Genomic DNA, 17,794 nt, shown 5'->3' with positions numbered 1-17,794 from the left:
AAAAAGAATTCTTGAATTGATGAATCGATGAATTGTTGAATCGATGAATCGATGAATTGTTGAATCGATGAATCGTTGAATCGTTGAATCGTTGAATCGATGAATCGTTGAATCGATGAATTGTTGAGTCGATGTATTGTTGAATCGTTGAATCGTTGAATCGTTGAATCGTTGAATTGATAAGCAAGCTGTAAATAAAAATACAAAATAAAATTAATTATGTTTCATATCATTCAAAAGATTTTTCATGAATGAAAAACATGAATAAAAACAATCACGATTTAAAAAATGAATGTATGAGAAGTAATAATTAAGATTAGAAAATAATACTAACCGTTGATTTATCCAGACGAAGCCCCAGATTCGTCGATAAAGATGATCCAGAAGAAGTAAAGATGAGAAGTTGATTTAAATTTGATGAATTGTTGAATCGTTGAATTGATGAGTAATCTGTAATTAAAAATAAAAAATAAAATTAATTATGTTCCATATTATTCAAAAGATTTTTCATGAATGAAAAACATGAATAAAAACAATCATGATTTAAAAAATGAATGTGTGAGAAGTAATAATTAAGATTAGAAAATAATACTAACCGTTGATTTATCCAGATGAAGCCCCAGATTCGTCGATAAAGATGATCCAGAAGAAATAAAGATGTTAATTCACACTTTCGACCATGACAATATTTTAATCGAAACGCAAATCCTCTTCTACCGATTTGGTCGAAAGTGTGTTAATGATTCTAATCGCGTACCGATCAAATTATTTTTTTAACAAGAATATTTTAACAAATTCTTGCATTGATTTTAAATAACGATTGAATTACTTTTAAAGCAATCTATACGATTGCATACAAAAAATGCAACATTTTTCGAAACAAAATGACTCTAAGATTGCATTGCACGCAATCGCAACTGAAGTTCTGAAAATCAAAGTTTAGTTAAAGCAAGTCGTAGCGTACTTCTGTTTATTTATTATGCTATAAGTAAAAAAATATATTCTCATCGTTATAAAATTCAATTATTTAAACTACATGATCTCCAAAAATTCTGAAATCGTGATACTATTTTCATGTGCAGTAATTATTAATAAAAAAAAAATATTCAAAAGATGTAACCACAAACTTGTAAACTATATAAAAAAAAATAAAAAATACAAACGAGAAAATACGCGTTGCATTCTATCTTTCAAAGAATAAATTTCATCGCGATAGGGTTATTTTTACAGAAGTATGCCAATTGCGTTAATACCTAAAAAAAAGAATAGATATAGCATTAATGTAAAACTAAACAAGATGAAATATTTATAAATAATCATTTGAACAATTAATTAGAATCGATTGAACGTGTCTTGAATTATTTAAGTGAATTTAATATACCATAAAAAATAAAATGAATTTAAATGAATCAAATTGAAACAACAATTTCAACGCGTAATTAAATAATTAATTCGATAAATCATTTCATTATTGCATTAGAATTAATTAATAAAACGGGAAGTTAAAATTTTCTAATATATCGAACATCAGCCATTAACTCGACAGTGCTTACGTTATACCATATCAATTTTATGAACACCATAAGCAATATCGATTACCGGATCTCACCACATTTAATTAGTATGATTTCAATGGGATGATAGAGTAAACCATGAATAGAATGGAATAATATAAAACTATAAAAAGAATGAGATGATAATAAACCATAAATAAAAAAGAATAAAACTATGGTGACAATCTTACTAAAACCATGAGAAAAATATAAGATCCCGTAATCGTCTGGTTATAAATCTTATTTAATTTCATGATGTTGACACCATCGATAATGACTGCATACAATCTGTAAATTAAATAATGAATAGATAATTAATTAGATAATTAAATTGCGTAATATCAAATATTATTTAATTAAAATAGGAATAAAAATTCTTACGTGCGAGAGCGAACACGTTACGACTTGTTCTGATGCCGGTCGAAATGGCAATAAGACGCGCGCGATGAGTCACCCCACCTCTCCCCTTCCACTCACCTTGTTACGTAGTACCGAATTGTTTTTCTATGTGTACTTGAGGTAAGAACTAATCTCTCGGAATTCACCGAGCGATGTAAACAAAGCTAACGTCTAACACGTTTAACTTTGTCTTTCTTATACGTAACATTCAAAATAAACTCCTACTAATAAAAACAACCGTGGAATAAATGTACTAAAAACTATCGTTTTTTTTGTTTTCAACTAAACTACGCGTTTTCTTTATTTATAAAGATAGATTGGTATTTATTTATTTTTTAACATTTAAACGATTAAGTGTATGCTTAATGTTTATATTGATTTCTCGTGCGAAATTGAGAAATAATTTTAAATATATGTAATTATTAAATGTAATCTTGAATTTTTAAGGTTAATTAAAATGCTTACTTATTAAAAATTGCAAGCTATTCAAATGTTTGTTCTTTAATGTATTTAAGATTATAATATTATATATAATATATAAATAATATATAAATATAAAAATATTGAAAATTGCAAGATATTCAAATGTTTGTTCTTTAATGTATTTAAGATTATATATATATATATAATATATAAATAATATATATAAATGTAAAAATATTAAAAATTGCAAGATATTCAAATGTTTGTTCTTTAATGTATTTAAGATTATAATATTATATATAATATATAAATAATATATAAATATAAAAATATATATAAAAATAATAAATATAAATATAAATATAATAATATAATAATATAATATAATATATATATATATTTATATTTTTTTTAAATAGGAAGAAAGAGAAGTAAAGGTAATGAAATAAAAATGTAAATAATTATGGGACATAAATTATTATTTTATATTCTCTCTCGTGTGAAATATAATATAATAATAATAAACGACGAATACAATATTAATAATACAAAAAAAAAAAATACATTATTTACATTAACTAGGTACAATGCATGGATACAATCATGTCAATCATATGCACTCGCATTTTCTTTTTCATTTTTTCGTGCATTCTCGCACATTTTTACTCGGCTGCCCCTCCCTCCCCCCCAAGAGAATTCATTTATTTATTTATTTTAATTATTTTTGTTTCACGTATCGTACCGATTCTTTGGTAATAAGATGCGCAGCACCGAGCATCAAATAAAACAAAAACAAAGAAAAACAAACGATGAAAATGATTTAATTATTTATTTATTAATTTGTTGCTTTTTGTATCGCGATCGAAATGATATCTCAATTGAAATTGATCATTCGTTTGATTATTATTTACATACAAGTACAGAATACCCTTAAACAAAATTACATAAAAAAAAAAAAAACGAATAATAATAAAAATGAAATAAAATAAAATACACTGTCCAATCGGATTGCACGACGAGATTTACAAAAACACAGTCGAGGACAGCATACAGAAATAATTTAAATTTGTTGTTACGAGCGAACTTAACTAATGAAATTATAAATTACGAATAGAAAAGAGAAAAAAAAAATATTATGTTTTACAGGTAACATAAATAAATAGGCGATATTATCTTCGTTAATTAGGTATTACAATTGATGATGTCATTCTTGAACTAATTCATTTAACACACGATGGAAAATTAATCTTCTTAAGAAGATTAAATATTAATAATAATAATAATAATAATAATAATAATAATAATAATAGAATTAATAATAGTAATAATAATACATAATCGTGTGGTCAAAAAGATTGTCATACGTGATCTTGTCCTAAAAGCTAAATTTTTATAGTACACATACATTTTTAATATGCATCTATCATGTTTCTTTTGGAAATTAATTTCATTAGTATCGTTTATCATAATACTTAACTTTCCCATAAAATCTTTTCTTAAAATCATTTGAAATTCTAAAAAAAGATACTTCATGCGTGAAATAATTGAGAAATTGAGTTAATCAGATTTCATGATTATCTAAAACGTCTTGAATTCTATAAAATTAATTTCCAAACAACCTAATTTACATTTATATTTATTCATTTATTTATTTAATTATTTATTTATATATATATATATATATTTTTTTTGTTTGTTCATATAGTAGATCTACCTTTGGTACAATTTATTTTTTTCTCTCTTACTACTGACTACAATCATGATTTCTCTTTGTTTAATAGCATAATATTATCGATTATGTCCCTTGATAAATATCGATTATCATTTTTCATCCCATTTGTCTTATTTGATTTAATTTTCTTTATTTGTTTTTGGTAAAAACAGAAAAGATCGATGAATCTTTTCTTAAATCGCATTGAAGGAACAACAATAACGAAGATTTCACGTTTAACTTCTAACATTATCGATGAATTGAATGTTTTTAAGTATAATAAATCAGGTAATAAACCTAACCGTTTAAAGTTAGACGATTCTTGTACTACATCGTAATATCTCATTAATATTTTCTTCAATTCATAAAGCATAAAAATTGCGAAAATATTTGAACGAACGAACGAGCATGATCGTTCGTTTGTAATCCCTCATATAAAAAGATAATTTTCGTAATCATTATAGGCAGCTGTTGTTACATGTTTGGATGAAATTGGTGTCGATGGTACACTCAGAGGCAATTGTTGCTGTTGCGATTGCGATTGCGATTGTTGTTGTTGTTGTTGCACACGCGACAATTGCAATGCCGGCAATTGCGTTGTATGCGGAACAACTATTCTCGATGTTTGATTTATCGAACCCAATGATAAATGATGATGATGATGATGATGTTGGTCCAGTTTGTGAACGTTGTTGTTCGTAGTACTCGTATTATTATTATTGTTATTGTTATTATTGTTGTTGTTGTTGTTGTTAGGATGATTATTGTTATTATTGTTGGTATGCTGATGAAGAAGAAGATGATTGTTGTTCTCGCTTTGTGCATAATGACGATGATCGGCATGAAGATTCAGTCGTGACATCGCCATACTGATACTCGAGTCAGACGCCCACATACTCTGAAAATGACGAGGCCTTTGTGTTACCCAACTTGAATTTGACTTTCTATTCATACAATTCTTATGAATTATTTTTCTAACCATATGCATATACGTTTTCACGAGGTAAACTCGCTTTTACTATATTAAGAAGAATTATCTTTTATTGGAATCGAATACAATCGTCTTATTGTTCTAAGTGAAATCGTATGATTCATTTAAATGAATTTCAGTTTTATTTTATTTTTATTATTCGATGCACGGTTTGCGATGACTTTTAATGATGCGGATAAATTTTCTTTCGTTTTACAAGTGGAAAATATTTGTATATATATTTTATTTTAATTTTAATTTTTTATTCTCAAAAACACATGTCTCGAGATTTATCGTATTATATTTTTGAATTTAAAGATGTATTAGGAAAATCACCTTTCTCCTGTGTGGATTATAATCGGGATTACGTCGAATACGTAAATGTCTATCAGCACTGGTCCATCGTTGCGTAACTTTGAGAGGTGAATCATCTGGATGTAATTTTCTTTGATACTCTTCACCTTCGCAAACTTCGTACAATGAAAATTGTTCAACGCGTTCCTTCGAACTATAGCAACTCAATAACATCTGGATCAATTCGTCCACGGTGGTCTGTTCTGATACGAGCAGACTCTTGTACTTTGACTGGAAAATAAAAGAAGAAGAAAAAAATGTTAAATCAAAGTTAATCCTAGAAGTTTATTGTTTCGAATAATTACGTATATAAGATCCTACTTATTATACTAAACGATATTACTAACATAACATTCTATGTTTAACGTTAAATACTTACACCAGACATGAGAGCACTGTCGTATATTTTCACAAGCCCGCCACGACGTGTCTGCAAAGAAAATCTGCAAAGGAAAGAAAAAGAAAAAATCATGAATTTCATTTTTTTTTTATCTTTTTTCTTTTTTCAGTTTATAGTTAAAACGAGAAGAAGAAAAAGAAGGCAAAAAAATAAAACAAGATCGGTAAGTTCAAAAGGTTACATTCGTTGGAAGATCTCTACCTCCCTCCCCTACCCCTCTGCCCTTCGTTCTACTTCGATTTCACCGGAAGTTTCCAACTACCTAACCGAAAATAACCAAAATGAAATGAAACATACGATAGAAAATTCAGAATTTCTTTTTTTTTTTTTTATTTATATCATTAAATCGATTTGTCTTTAAATATTTATATGTAGGGCCATAGATTTTTGTCTAACGTATGAGAAAATCTTTTTTTAATGATCGGTTTATATAGACGCGTACATGTGTCTGTCTGTGTGAAAGAAAATAAATAGACGTTTGGAGAAGAGAGTGGAAAAAAAAGAAATAAACTTGAAAATTCAGGGTGGTCTTTCTAAAAAAGGATAAAAAGGAAGGCCAGTTTGTTAATGTTGTATAAGAAATAAAAAAGAGAAAAAAGAAGCTCGTATTTATCGGCCTTGCACCCTAAAATTATTTCAACCAAACCGAGGCTGCTCCTTTCACAGAAAATGAAATGATAAAATTTACTCGGGAAAGAAAGTTTAGTGGTAAACGAAAAAATACCTGGAATCGCCTCGTGGATGACAGGATTGAAGAACAGCAGGTCTGGCATCCTCATCGAGTGCTAAAATTGTGCGTACGTTAGCCCTTCGTACTGTTACTTCCATGGTCATGTAAAATAATCTTGGATCACGGTGCCTCATACGATATTTGTTTAACAAATTTTGAACAACTTCGTGACATGTTGTCTCGTAAGTGATGCTCAGGGTTTTGTACTCGATATCTGGTCGTAAACAATTTGCGTAGACCTTTATTGTCGTCTGTAAATTGAAATCAAAAAAGAAATATAATTAATTATTTGAATTTATCTTTATTTAAATATGGGAATGAAATATGATTAAATTGAGTATATTGGAATGATTGTAATAATGTATTATATTATATCATATGTTTTTTATAGTATATTTTACTTTTTATCAATAAATTAATAAACATTTTCATCATTTTTTTAACTCCTATCATTAGTTATAATTAATACAATAATATTTATAATATATTTGTAAATTTAAATTATTTAAATACGTTAAAATTTAGTACGAAACGTTAGAAATAGTATTCTGCGCATGCGCAAATCTTACTTGTGGCTGTTTCGTAACAACAACCAATCAGCATTCATTCGCTTCGTTGCTGTCTAGGAAATCACGAAAAAATTTCGTATTCGTCTATAAGGTACGTAATTACTTTATTATTTTTTAATGAACACTATTAAATTATATATCAATCGATAATTAATTATATCATTTACACGCATGAATGTTATCCAGTCGTGATAACATCTCGTTTAAAAGATTTTTCGAGAAATAAAATCGGCGAGTTGATTTTTCGTTCGAAACCATCTAAGCTTATTGAATTCTTTAATTTGTTTAATTTATTCACTTGAATATTAACCATTCTTTTATCATTTAACGATGCTCGTAATAATAAAATAAAAGAAATAAGTTTATCAATCATATTTTATTTCATATTGAATTGCAATATTTATGTATTAAAAGTATGTTAGACATTATGTGTACGTAACTAGATTATGTATTTATTACCGGTTTGTTTGTCGTTAACATTATTCATAATGTTTAATTATCTTGACTTTATCTTTTATGGTTTATTAATCAAGCTTTATATCAAATTGAATCTATATATTCATCTATTAAAAGTATGTTACGCATAATGTATAATATACAGTTACATATATATATATGTATACGTTGAAGGTATGTGATATGTTTAACCTTAATTTTTATTAACATTGTTCTTGAATTTTTTCAGGTAACATTCATCGTTAACAATTAAGCTGTTTTCTTCGACTACTTCAATAGCAGCTGACATTTACTTTTCACTGCGATTCATCTTTGACATGTGGAGAACAGTTAATCGGTGAGAAATTTTAGCTCGAATTTATACTCGTATAAAAAGTTAAATGTTAATTTTTATGAACCGTCTATTGGTTCATCTGCAATAAATAGAAAAAAGTTTATCGATGAGAAATGTTAATAAAATTTTAACTCGTATTGAAAGTTTAATTATAATTCATATGTGAATCATAGATTGTTTTATTAGAATAATTATTCATACGACTTGTCGATGATTATGTTATATGATTAATAAGTTTCTACGGTTTATTATATCCTATATTGTTATTCTATAATATTTCATATTTACTTGAATTACTTCAAAAGAAATCTTCGTACTCAGCAATCTCTTCATGGTGAGATCTGGTAACCGGTATGGTAAACACTATTAAAACAATGCATGCACTACCGGTTAAATAGCTAAAATCCAATGCATCAGATTTGTTCTAATCTTCATCTCAATGAATTTAACCCTTTGCGGTCCTATGTCGAGTGTGATTCGACATCGCTTTTCGTTCTGGTGCATCCTATGTCGAGTGTGACTCGACATCACTTTTTGTTCTGGTGCGTCCTATGTCGAGTGTGGTTCGACATCTTCAAATGTTTTCCAAAGTAAATACTACCAAGGGGATAAGCGACTAGTGAAACCTGTGTGGACCAGCTGGAATCAAATGGTCAAGAGTGCTCGGTCCGCAAAGGGTTAAAGAATATTAAAAAAACGTTGTCAGAAATTCAATCATTGCAATTGCAAATTAACTTTAGTGTTCTTTACTTTGTATTTTGTTAGCATTAGTATTAGTAAATGTTTCACACGAGAATTACTCTTTTATTAAGTTTATCTTAAAATTCATCTCTATAATTGGTAATATAAAATATAGTAAATAATTTCTTAGAAGATTTGTGTTAATGTGAATGTATAATTAAAACAAAAGTAATGTAAATTCTGACAAAAGTTTTAGGTTCGAAGAAGATGGAAGAAAAAACGAAAGAGGATATCCTGTTTTCTAAATAAAGGATTAAAGAAAAAAAGAAGAAACCTTTTTTTTAAGGAGTTTCAGCCGAGGAACACACGAGCTTAGACAATTAGTCCATAATTAACTCGGAGACAGACGTGTTTGGGAGCACGCGTGCACCATAAAACCCTATCAACCCTTTCTAATACAGTTAACGTTTATGAGGGTATGCATAAAGCAAAAATAACCAGACACCAGATCACCCAAACTTTCCCCTTCTCTTATTCATTTTTATGAATGCAGACACGCATATATTTTCTATCCTCGAATTCATCTGTCTAATAAAAGTGAATAATTCTAATCGTTATTTTATCATCCTTTATTGAAATAGTCGTCGAAGTGAACAGAAATTTAGTTTAAGATATGAATCATTTTCGAATCGTTTGATGTTGCGTTAACAGATAGAAAAGATATTTTGTCTAAATGATACACGTGTTTAGACACGAGTTTACGATCAGAACGATTTATTAGCTGGTCCAACACGACATCCCTAAATTCTTGTTTACTTGTACGTGCTCATGCATCAATCTTTGATTTCAAGTTTTTGGAAACACGTATTGTATTATTTGCTAGATTTTATTCTTTAAGCTTCTTAGAGTTAATCTGACTAATATAGTATGTGGAAACACGTTTGAAGATAAAAAGAAAAAGTCATTGATATTGAAATATTTCCAATTAGGTGTTACATGAGTCAGCTTTGTTAACGTGTGTGTGTGTGTGTGTCTCTTTTGTTCGAGTTTGCGGATTTTGAAAGTAAATGCACAATTATTTGCAATCGTAGCGAATTAAATTTGAGTAGAAAACGAAGGAAATATTATTTTTGCGATGGATAAGAAAATTGTTTTATAATAACGAATAAATTATAAACTGTTTTTTGTAAAATGCATGTGTGATCTTCAGAGATGATTTGAATTCTAAGAAGAAAGAAGTTTACGCAAGATTCTGAATCATCGTTAGTGAGATACCAAGAAGGTTACACATGATCGGTTTATTGTCTGTTTGCTATGTCATCAGGTGCATTCGATCTTTGTTCTAACATTTATTTTGATTTATTTTTCTTCTTCTTGTTCTTTAACAAGAAGAAAAGTCTTCTTTATTGGAAAACAAAAATCGAAGTGGTGGTATTTACTTTTGTCTCATAACGTACTGCTAATGAAAGAAAAAAATCTTCTGCAGATGATGAGGAAAGCAAGATGAGAGTCAGAGTGTCAAAACTAAGTCTGTGACTTGTCAAGGGACGACTTTAAAGGTAGAACCTAACCAAAAAAAAAGGGTTGTAATTTTAAAATACCATCTAATGGCTATTTTTAGATTTTCATTTTTTAGCTTCCTTTTTTAAATTGTAAATTATTAATACGTTCAATTTTTGTTTATTTTTGTTTATGTTCATTTAAATTATTTTATTTACTTTTTTTGGAAAGGTGATAGGTGGTTCAGAGTTATCATCACAACATTGTGAAAATTTTATAGAAAAATATGTTTTATTTGTAGGTCTTCCTTTTTTTTTTTGTAAATTTTTCTAATGAATTAATTTTCTACTTTTTATTGTTTTATTTTTTGTAATAGAAAATTTATATGATATTTTCAATTAGTTTATGTTTAAATCAAGTGAAGGTTGAGTCACTAGGCGTCCATTCATACGTAAACTTGTTTGGTAACTCTCCTAACTCATTTTAATATATTATACTTATGCAACTGCATTAATGTTTTCTTTTTAACTACAACTTTTATAGAATTCCTAGGTAAATTCTTGTCTGATAGACGTAATCATTACTGTTGCATGTTAATTAACTTAATCGAATATATTGGGTTGTCCAGAAAGTTCGTGTTAATTTTTAAATAAGTAAATATATTAATTTGATTTATATATTATTTTTGTGTATAGAAAAAAAAAATATGTAAAAAATAAATTGTTCAAATCCATACAACCCAAGGATACTTCGTTGCATTTTATTATTATAAAATACATTTGTTTCATATACACTATTGTAACCAAACCATAGAAAAAAATGGTAAGAGAAGGGGAATCATTATTCTTTCTTTTACTTTTTAAATGATGGGAGGTTAAAAGTAGGAGGTGGGGTAGAAGAAACGTGGAATGGAATTCGAAGAAGATTCCTTTCGTGTGTTCTTCTTGTGATCTGGTATATCGAGCGTAAAATATAAAAAAAGATAGAAAGAAAAGTAAAAGAAAGAGAATAAGCTAGTCGAAAAGTGAAAGAAGATGAGACGGTAATGGGAAACCAAGAGAACACCATATGTCGTACTAAGGCACACTTTTAACGGGAATCCATAAAATCTTACGAAACTAGGAACACCATTTTACGAACGATTTTCTATGGCTTTCTTCATGCGCGTTCATTGATCTGTTAACAATTTGTAAAATATGAAATTTGGTTTATATATATATATGTTATATATTTTTATTATACGAAAAGAATGAATTTAAATTAACGTGGCACAGAATTTTATTAAGACGAACCTGCCATTCTAAAAATACTCGCATTATCGTGCCTTCGACCTTATCGTTATCAACTTCTGCTAGCGTTCTGTGGTTTATTGAATGTGTCACCCGGTATATACACGTATGCATATTTTATATTTTTATATGTGTGTTCCTGTCGAAGCAAGGTAAACGACACCTTTCAACGGAAATCATTATGGTTGGCCTTGTTACTGTTAATCAAATGATTAGCAAACTCCTACGTTTGGGATTACACATTTTTTTTAAATAATTATATTCTCTTTTGTTTTACAAAATCATTTTCGTTGTATAGTTTTTGATTTGAATTGAAATTTTCGTATTAATTTGATTTGGAACTTTGTTGAAATTGAAAACCTGAATATACGTTATTCGAGAATGATCGTCCTTTTTTTTAGATATCAAAGTAAGCATATTATCATGATTAATTATTATTATTATTTTGATACGAGTACGGGTTAGCTGTTAGTAACACGTGTCGCGTGTATATCGAAGAAAAAGAGTTGGAGAAATGGGCTTTTAAAATCCGGAAATGTCGTGGGATTATGGAAAGCATTGGATGTTTTATAATTAGAGCGGATGAGAATGAAAGAAAAATCAGTGAGACTTTCAAATATATTCTAACATTTTTTTCTCACACACTCGATCATTCATTCTCGTTCACTCATTCATCGTACTTTTTTTGTTCTGGTTTATTATATTTATGCAACCGTAATATTTTTATATATATATATGTATATATGTTTTTTTTTTTGTATATTTATATCGAGAATGATTATAAATGGCAGGCCTTGTATCTCATAGGAGATCGTTTTGCAACAAACTACAATCTATATACGTCACTTCCGTGCATTCTATTCTTTGATAGAATGTTTACGAAACGATAACGGGTTTGCGTTATCATTTAAAATTGTAATTTAATTTATGGTGATTTCTTTTCTTTCCTTTTTTTTTTTTATTGCCAGAAATAGTTGCTAACGCGTACTCCTATTTCTAACCGAAGAAAATATATTTTTCATATAATTTTCGTGATTATTTGTGATTATTCTTTTGTTTTCAGTTCGTTTAAACGATATTCAATTAATTTATAAGTCATTTATGTTATTTTAATTCTCTTTTTTTCGATTGTACAATCTTTTAAATAAGTTCTCTGATTTTTCGTTTATAAAATAACTCCAGTTGATTAAATTGATGAATTGATGAAATGAATTGAATCGTTTAAACGAACGAGATGATGTAGAGATGATTTTTTCTTTTGTTATTTCTTTTTTAATTAAAGATCGCCATTGGTAGACGATAAATCAGATAATAAATCTCAATAAATCTCAACGGGTAACCTTTTCTAATTTCGTTATTTTTCAATTTTTAATCCTAGTCTCGCTTTCGAACGAACGTAAATAAATCAGAGACACTTGTCAGCACGATTTCCGTCTTTTCCGTCTTTTATTCGATAGATTTATTTATAACATGTCAAAGAACTTGAACGTTTTATCGTTAAAACACGCATGTCGCTTACGAAAAAATATCTTCATTCGATTTTTCTCTGTCTATATATATATATGTGTGTGTGTGTGGGTATGTATTTATGCGCGAGTGTGTGGCGTTATTTTGATGATGGGAATCGATCGTTCACGTTCGATAAAACAAACAGGAATAATGATCGTAACGAGGAGGCACGAAACGTGGATCAAATAATGAAACCCCCATCATCAGGATCTTATGGTATTTCTCGTCTTTCTTTATAGGATTTTTTCTTTTTTCCTTTTTCCCTTTTTTTTTTTTCTTTTCGTGGAGTTAATGTATATAAATATATATGTGTGTGTGTGTGTGTGTGTGTGTTTTATTCATTTTTATGCACGTCGAATGGCGCCACCATGTGTAGACATTTATTATCCTGTTTCAACCCCTTACTTTCTTTGCATAATAAATTTCTTTAGTTTCTTTTTTTTTTTTTTTCTTTACCATTCATTCAATCTTATTTGTACGTATCTTTTCTATTGTTATGTAAATTTGCAAAACGTTTAAATTTGGCTTAGATTGCGTTACAGAGTTTTTTTGTGAATTTATTTTTCAAAATTAATTTCATTAATTTGTCCGGAAGATAGATTGTTCTCTTCAAAAAAAAAAAGTATTAACAATTTCATTTATTATTATTATTAATAATTGATAAGACTAACGTTATTTTTGTTTTCATTTTATTTTGTTTGATTTCAATGTTTAGAAGTTTAATTTTGAATGCAATTACGCGTAAATTTCTTTTTTTTTATTTTCCTTCTCATTTTTTGGTTCCGTTTCCGGTACAAAAAAAAGAAGTACCAGTCTTTGACTGATACGAGTCAGAGGTTTGCACTTTTTTTTAAAAATAATTTTGTCTTCTTTTTTCTCCATTCTTATTTTGAACGAAGCCTCTGCAGTAATTGTTCGACACAGCAAGTTGCAATAAGAAGAAGAAGAAGAAGAAAAAGAAGAAAAAAAGAAGAAGAAGAATACGATCCTGAAGCCTTGATAACGTCAGGGGTTCCTTGCATTCCAACGTTCATTCCAAGAAGCGAATTTAACGTCAAGTGTACGCCTGTCTTTGTGTATATACATGTGTGCCAAATATTAAATATTTCACAAATTTTTCTAACGATTGTAATCATAAATTATTTTATTCAAATTTAATTGATCAATTAATCTGAATAGAATTCTCATTAAAAGATAAAACAAAAAGATAATTAATATATAATAATAAATCTTTAAAAGTATTTTAATGACACTCGCACTCAAATGCATGTTTTGTTTTTTTTTGTTTTTTACTTTTCAATAAACATTAAAACAAGAAACTGTTGTCATCTATAAATATTTAATATTTGATTTAATACAATATAAATAAATGTACATATTACATTTCAGGTTTTCCCTTTTATCGAAAAACTTAAGTCAAGTTCTTTGTTCAGTCGTGCATCAGAGAAATTCTCTCAACTCTCAATATAAAGATAAAATTATTATGCGTAACCAAGATTATTTTCTACGTGTTAACGATGTTCCTTCGCAGTTTCAAATGTCGTTTTAAACGACGACGTAGAAAGATAAAGGGTACCGCTGAGAAGGTACAAACTTCAGTTAAGTTCTATATATATATATTTATATATGTATACATACGTAGGACATACATAATGCATCGTTCAAAAAGGGTTGCCTTAGCTATCTCATTTGAGCTCGTTCTATCTTTGACGACTGTCATCAGTACTTTGCTTCGTTGGCAACGAGAAATGAAGTATCGAGTAACATAACCTTTATTTAGTTCAAGTATCGTATCTAACACGTGAATCTTATTCACTGATAATATTCTTATAGGATATATCGAGTTATATTTTGTATTTAACATTCAGGTTCTACGAATTCTTTTTTGTAAGGTGAGATCAATAATACAAAGTATCTTCTATATATATATATATATATATTCTTTTATTCTCTTGACAAAGGTTGAAGTATCGTCGAGTACTTTTTATCTTGATCGTTATAATTAAAAATAAAAAAGAAAAAACAAATTTCTATTATATATCGTGTACATAATTATAAATTATAAACAATGTTGATAAATGAAGATTAGGAATAATGGAAAGATTTGATTATAATCGAATAATTTGTTGTATTTCATATTTTAGATTTTATTTAATATTGTTATATCATTTTTTTTCTATTAGTATCTGGAAATATTTGATATTTCAGTAAAATAATAATTCAATACTTATAGGATAAAGAAGAATTATTTAAATTAGATTAATAATAACAATAGTATACACATGTCCACATTCTGCTATGAGAACTGTGCAAACTCGAAGATGGGATTTTTTCTACTTCTTCCGTTCTTACTTTCTCGACACTTTCCCGAAGATTTTGAACAATGGGGGTGAGCGGGGGGGTTTCCCCATGAAAGCCTGGGAAGCTTTTAATTGTTGCCGAACGAACGAATGGAGACACACTTCGCACGCTGGTGCTAGGAAATTTTTCACTGATTGGTCGAAACGACAAGTTGAGTTTACACACACACACACACACACGTATACTTTAAAACTATAGTTGCATGTATATTTAGCAAGAGAACTTTGAACACAGGGCTTTTCAAAGGTGACGAAGTGTTGTTGGCGGTAGCCGTGTGAGCAAATCTTCCCCTAACACCCCTCCCCCTTTCCCACCCCTTTCTCCTTTTATTTGTTCTACTATTTCTAAATCGTCGCACGACCCGGTTTACATAACTTCCAGGACGATTTCTATATCGGGTTCTTCTCTTACCCAATCCCTCGCTTTCATCTCGTTTTTTTTTTATTCCTATTCTTTATTCTTGTGTGTGTGTGTGTGTGTGTGGTTTCTTGGGAGAATTCAAAATATATATTTATATTCTTTTCATTTCTTATCATCGTTAATTAGGATTTATATAATTCTCGTATACATTTTCTTTTTTCTTTCTTTTATACTTTACCACTGTAAATTCAGGAATTTTATTTTACTTTTTTCTTTTTTTTTAATTAATTAATTATGAATTATTTATTTTATTGTTTGTATTAACGAGTTCTAATTGTAAGTATTTCATAGTGATCGCTAATTTATGATTTTTATTTGTTCCTTCTTTTTTTATTAATTCAGATTTTTATGATTTATATTTCAATTTGTTTTGTTATAAATCTATGTTGATATTTTGATAAGAAAATTAGTTAATTTGAAGATTGTGTTGATTGGGAATTATATTGGTGATAATGAAAGTGAATTAAATTAAATTTGTAGAAATATTTCATTTGTTTAAAGTTAAAAACTTAAAGTTAATGTTATAATTTTAATCGATGAGAATGATTTAGAGACAAAAATAAAAAAGACGAAGAATCGGATCAATTTACGATGGAATGCAAACGAACGAGCGATTAAATAATAAAAGAAAATGGAGTACGTACAATGTTGATCTCTTGAAATGAGTGGAGGCGTATATTTCAGTATTGAACATATGTGTATATATATATATGTGCGTGTGTGTGCGTAAGTTGCAATTGTAATTGCACTGCCAATCAACGCTATCTCGTTTCTTATTCGTTGATTGTTACGAAGAAGCCTCGTGTTTTCCGGTTTCATGCACTCGTCAGTCTCATTATTCAATTATCATTTATTTATTTATATATTAATTAATTAATAAATGTGTTTACGAGTCGTAAAATGAATTGAAAAGTTTATTTTTTATTTTTGATTATTTAAAGCAAGAATAAATGATGTAAAATTGGGATAAAAATCTTGTAAAAATATATCTTTAATAATAATGATTTGATTATTTTATAAACAGTACTCGTAATACCGTTGCAACGGTAGATCCGAAACTAGGAACGCACGTTTTAATATTATCGACCTACTGTATCTGTCACAACGCATGTGCATCGTCATAATCATAACGTTAGGATGTCGTACGCAAATGTCGCATAGTATCATTTAAAAACACGTACAAATATATACTTTTATTCCAATTGAATGAATGATTTTTAATCATTTAATATTCACTTGATCCAATAACTTACTTACGTGAAGCAATGATTAACATAACTGAGAAATATTTCAAGTAGTATACATTTGTATCATTCAAATAAACGTTCATTCAGTATGCACAACGAAATGTCATCAATTAAACGTTGGAAATAACAATTCTCTAAATAAATCATATTTAATATCATGAAGATGCCACTTTTCAACACACACGATATGAAATTTCAGAAAAACCTATAATAATCAAAATTGTAGAAATTATTTATCGAATTTGATCGATACCTCTCAAAAAGAACAAAATAAACCATAATCAACGATCAATATACATATATAAATGTTATTTGATATTTATAATCAATAAAATACAAATAAAATTACATAAAAATTCTCATTAATTCAAGAAATAAGGGTGTACGCGTGGGTTTTTTTTCTTCTTTTGAACGGGGTTAAAAGGATCCTTTGATAGCGTTAGATTTTTGATGAGAGGGGACCACACACCGAAGATGAATTTGGAGTATGCGTTCTTGGTTTCATTGAATGAAGTGGTCCAGTCGTCGCATGTTACCAGTCATCAAAGTGGTTGACAATTGACACCGCTTTCCGGTCCTCCTTTCGCAAGTACAAAGAGGAAAAGGAAGGGCCCAAAGAAAAAGGAAGAGGAGGGGTTGAAGGAGGGGTTGGGGGGGAAGGTGGAGGAGGTAGCAGCACGTGCCCACATGTTCACGTATCGCGTGCCCACTTCTACGTGTTTCTCTTGTATGGTCTTCTTTTGCTTCTACTTCTCCTCCTCCTCCTCCTCCACCTCCTCATTCTCCTCCTCCTACATTTCATCCTTCGCAATATGTTCTTCCTTTATCGATGGGGGTCTCTATGGGGTAATATATAAGGAATATACACTACCGGTCAAAAGTTTCCTA

The 17,794-nt window shown here is 28.7% G+C and overlaps 1 protein-coding gene and 1 long non-coding RNA gene across 2 annotated transcripts in view; one reads left to right on the top strand and one right to left on the bottom strand.

The window, feature by feature from the left end:
- Positions 1-3,544: 3,544 nt before the first annotated feature.
- The window catches only part of LOC122515448 (probable serine/threonine-protein kinase tsuA), a 35,915-nt gene continuing 21,665 nt past the window's right edge, over positions 3,545-17,794 (bottom strand). The window contains exons 3-6 of the mRNA XM_043632814.1: positions 6,535-6,791; positions 5,790-5,853; positions 5,393-5,641; positions 3,545-4,984 (exon numbers count right to left, since the gene is read on the bottom strand). Coding sequence (XP_043488749.1) covers positions 4,517-4,984; positions 5,393-5,641; positions 5,790-5,853; positions 6,535-6,791 — 1,038 coding nt within the window. The 3' untranslated portion in view covers positions 3,545-4,516. The remainder of the gene's footprint in view (positions 4,985-5,392; positions 5,642-5,789; positions 5,854-6,534; positions 6,792-17,794) is intronic.
- Positions 7,127-9,191, top strand: LOC122515449. The gene is made up of 3 exons (XR_006303267.1): positions 7,127-7,200; positions 7,795-7,902; positions 8,831-9,191. It is a non-coding gene; the product is annotated as an uncharacterized LOC122515449 (long non-coding RNA).

This window comes from Polistes fuscatus, unplaced genomic scaffold (genome assembly GCF_010416935.1).
Source record: "Polistes fuscatus isolate 324 unplaced genomic scaffold, CU_Pfus_HIC Scaffold18, whole genome shotgun sequence".
Taxonomy (NCBI): Eukaryota; Metazoa; Arthropoda; class Insecta; order Hymenoptera; family Vespidae; genus Polistes; species Polistes fuscatus.
This window is presented reverse-complemented; position numbering and strand designations above follow the sequence as displayed.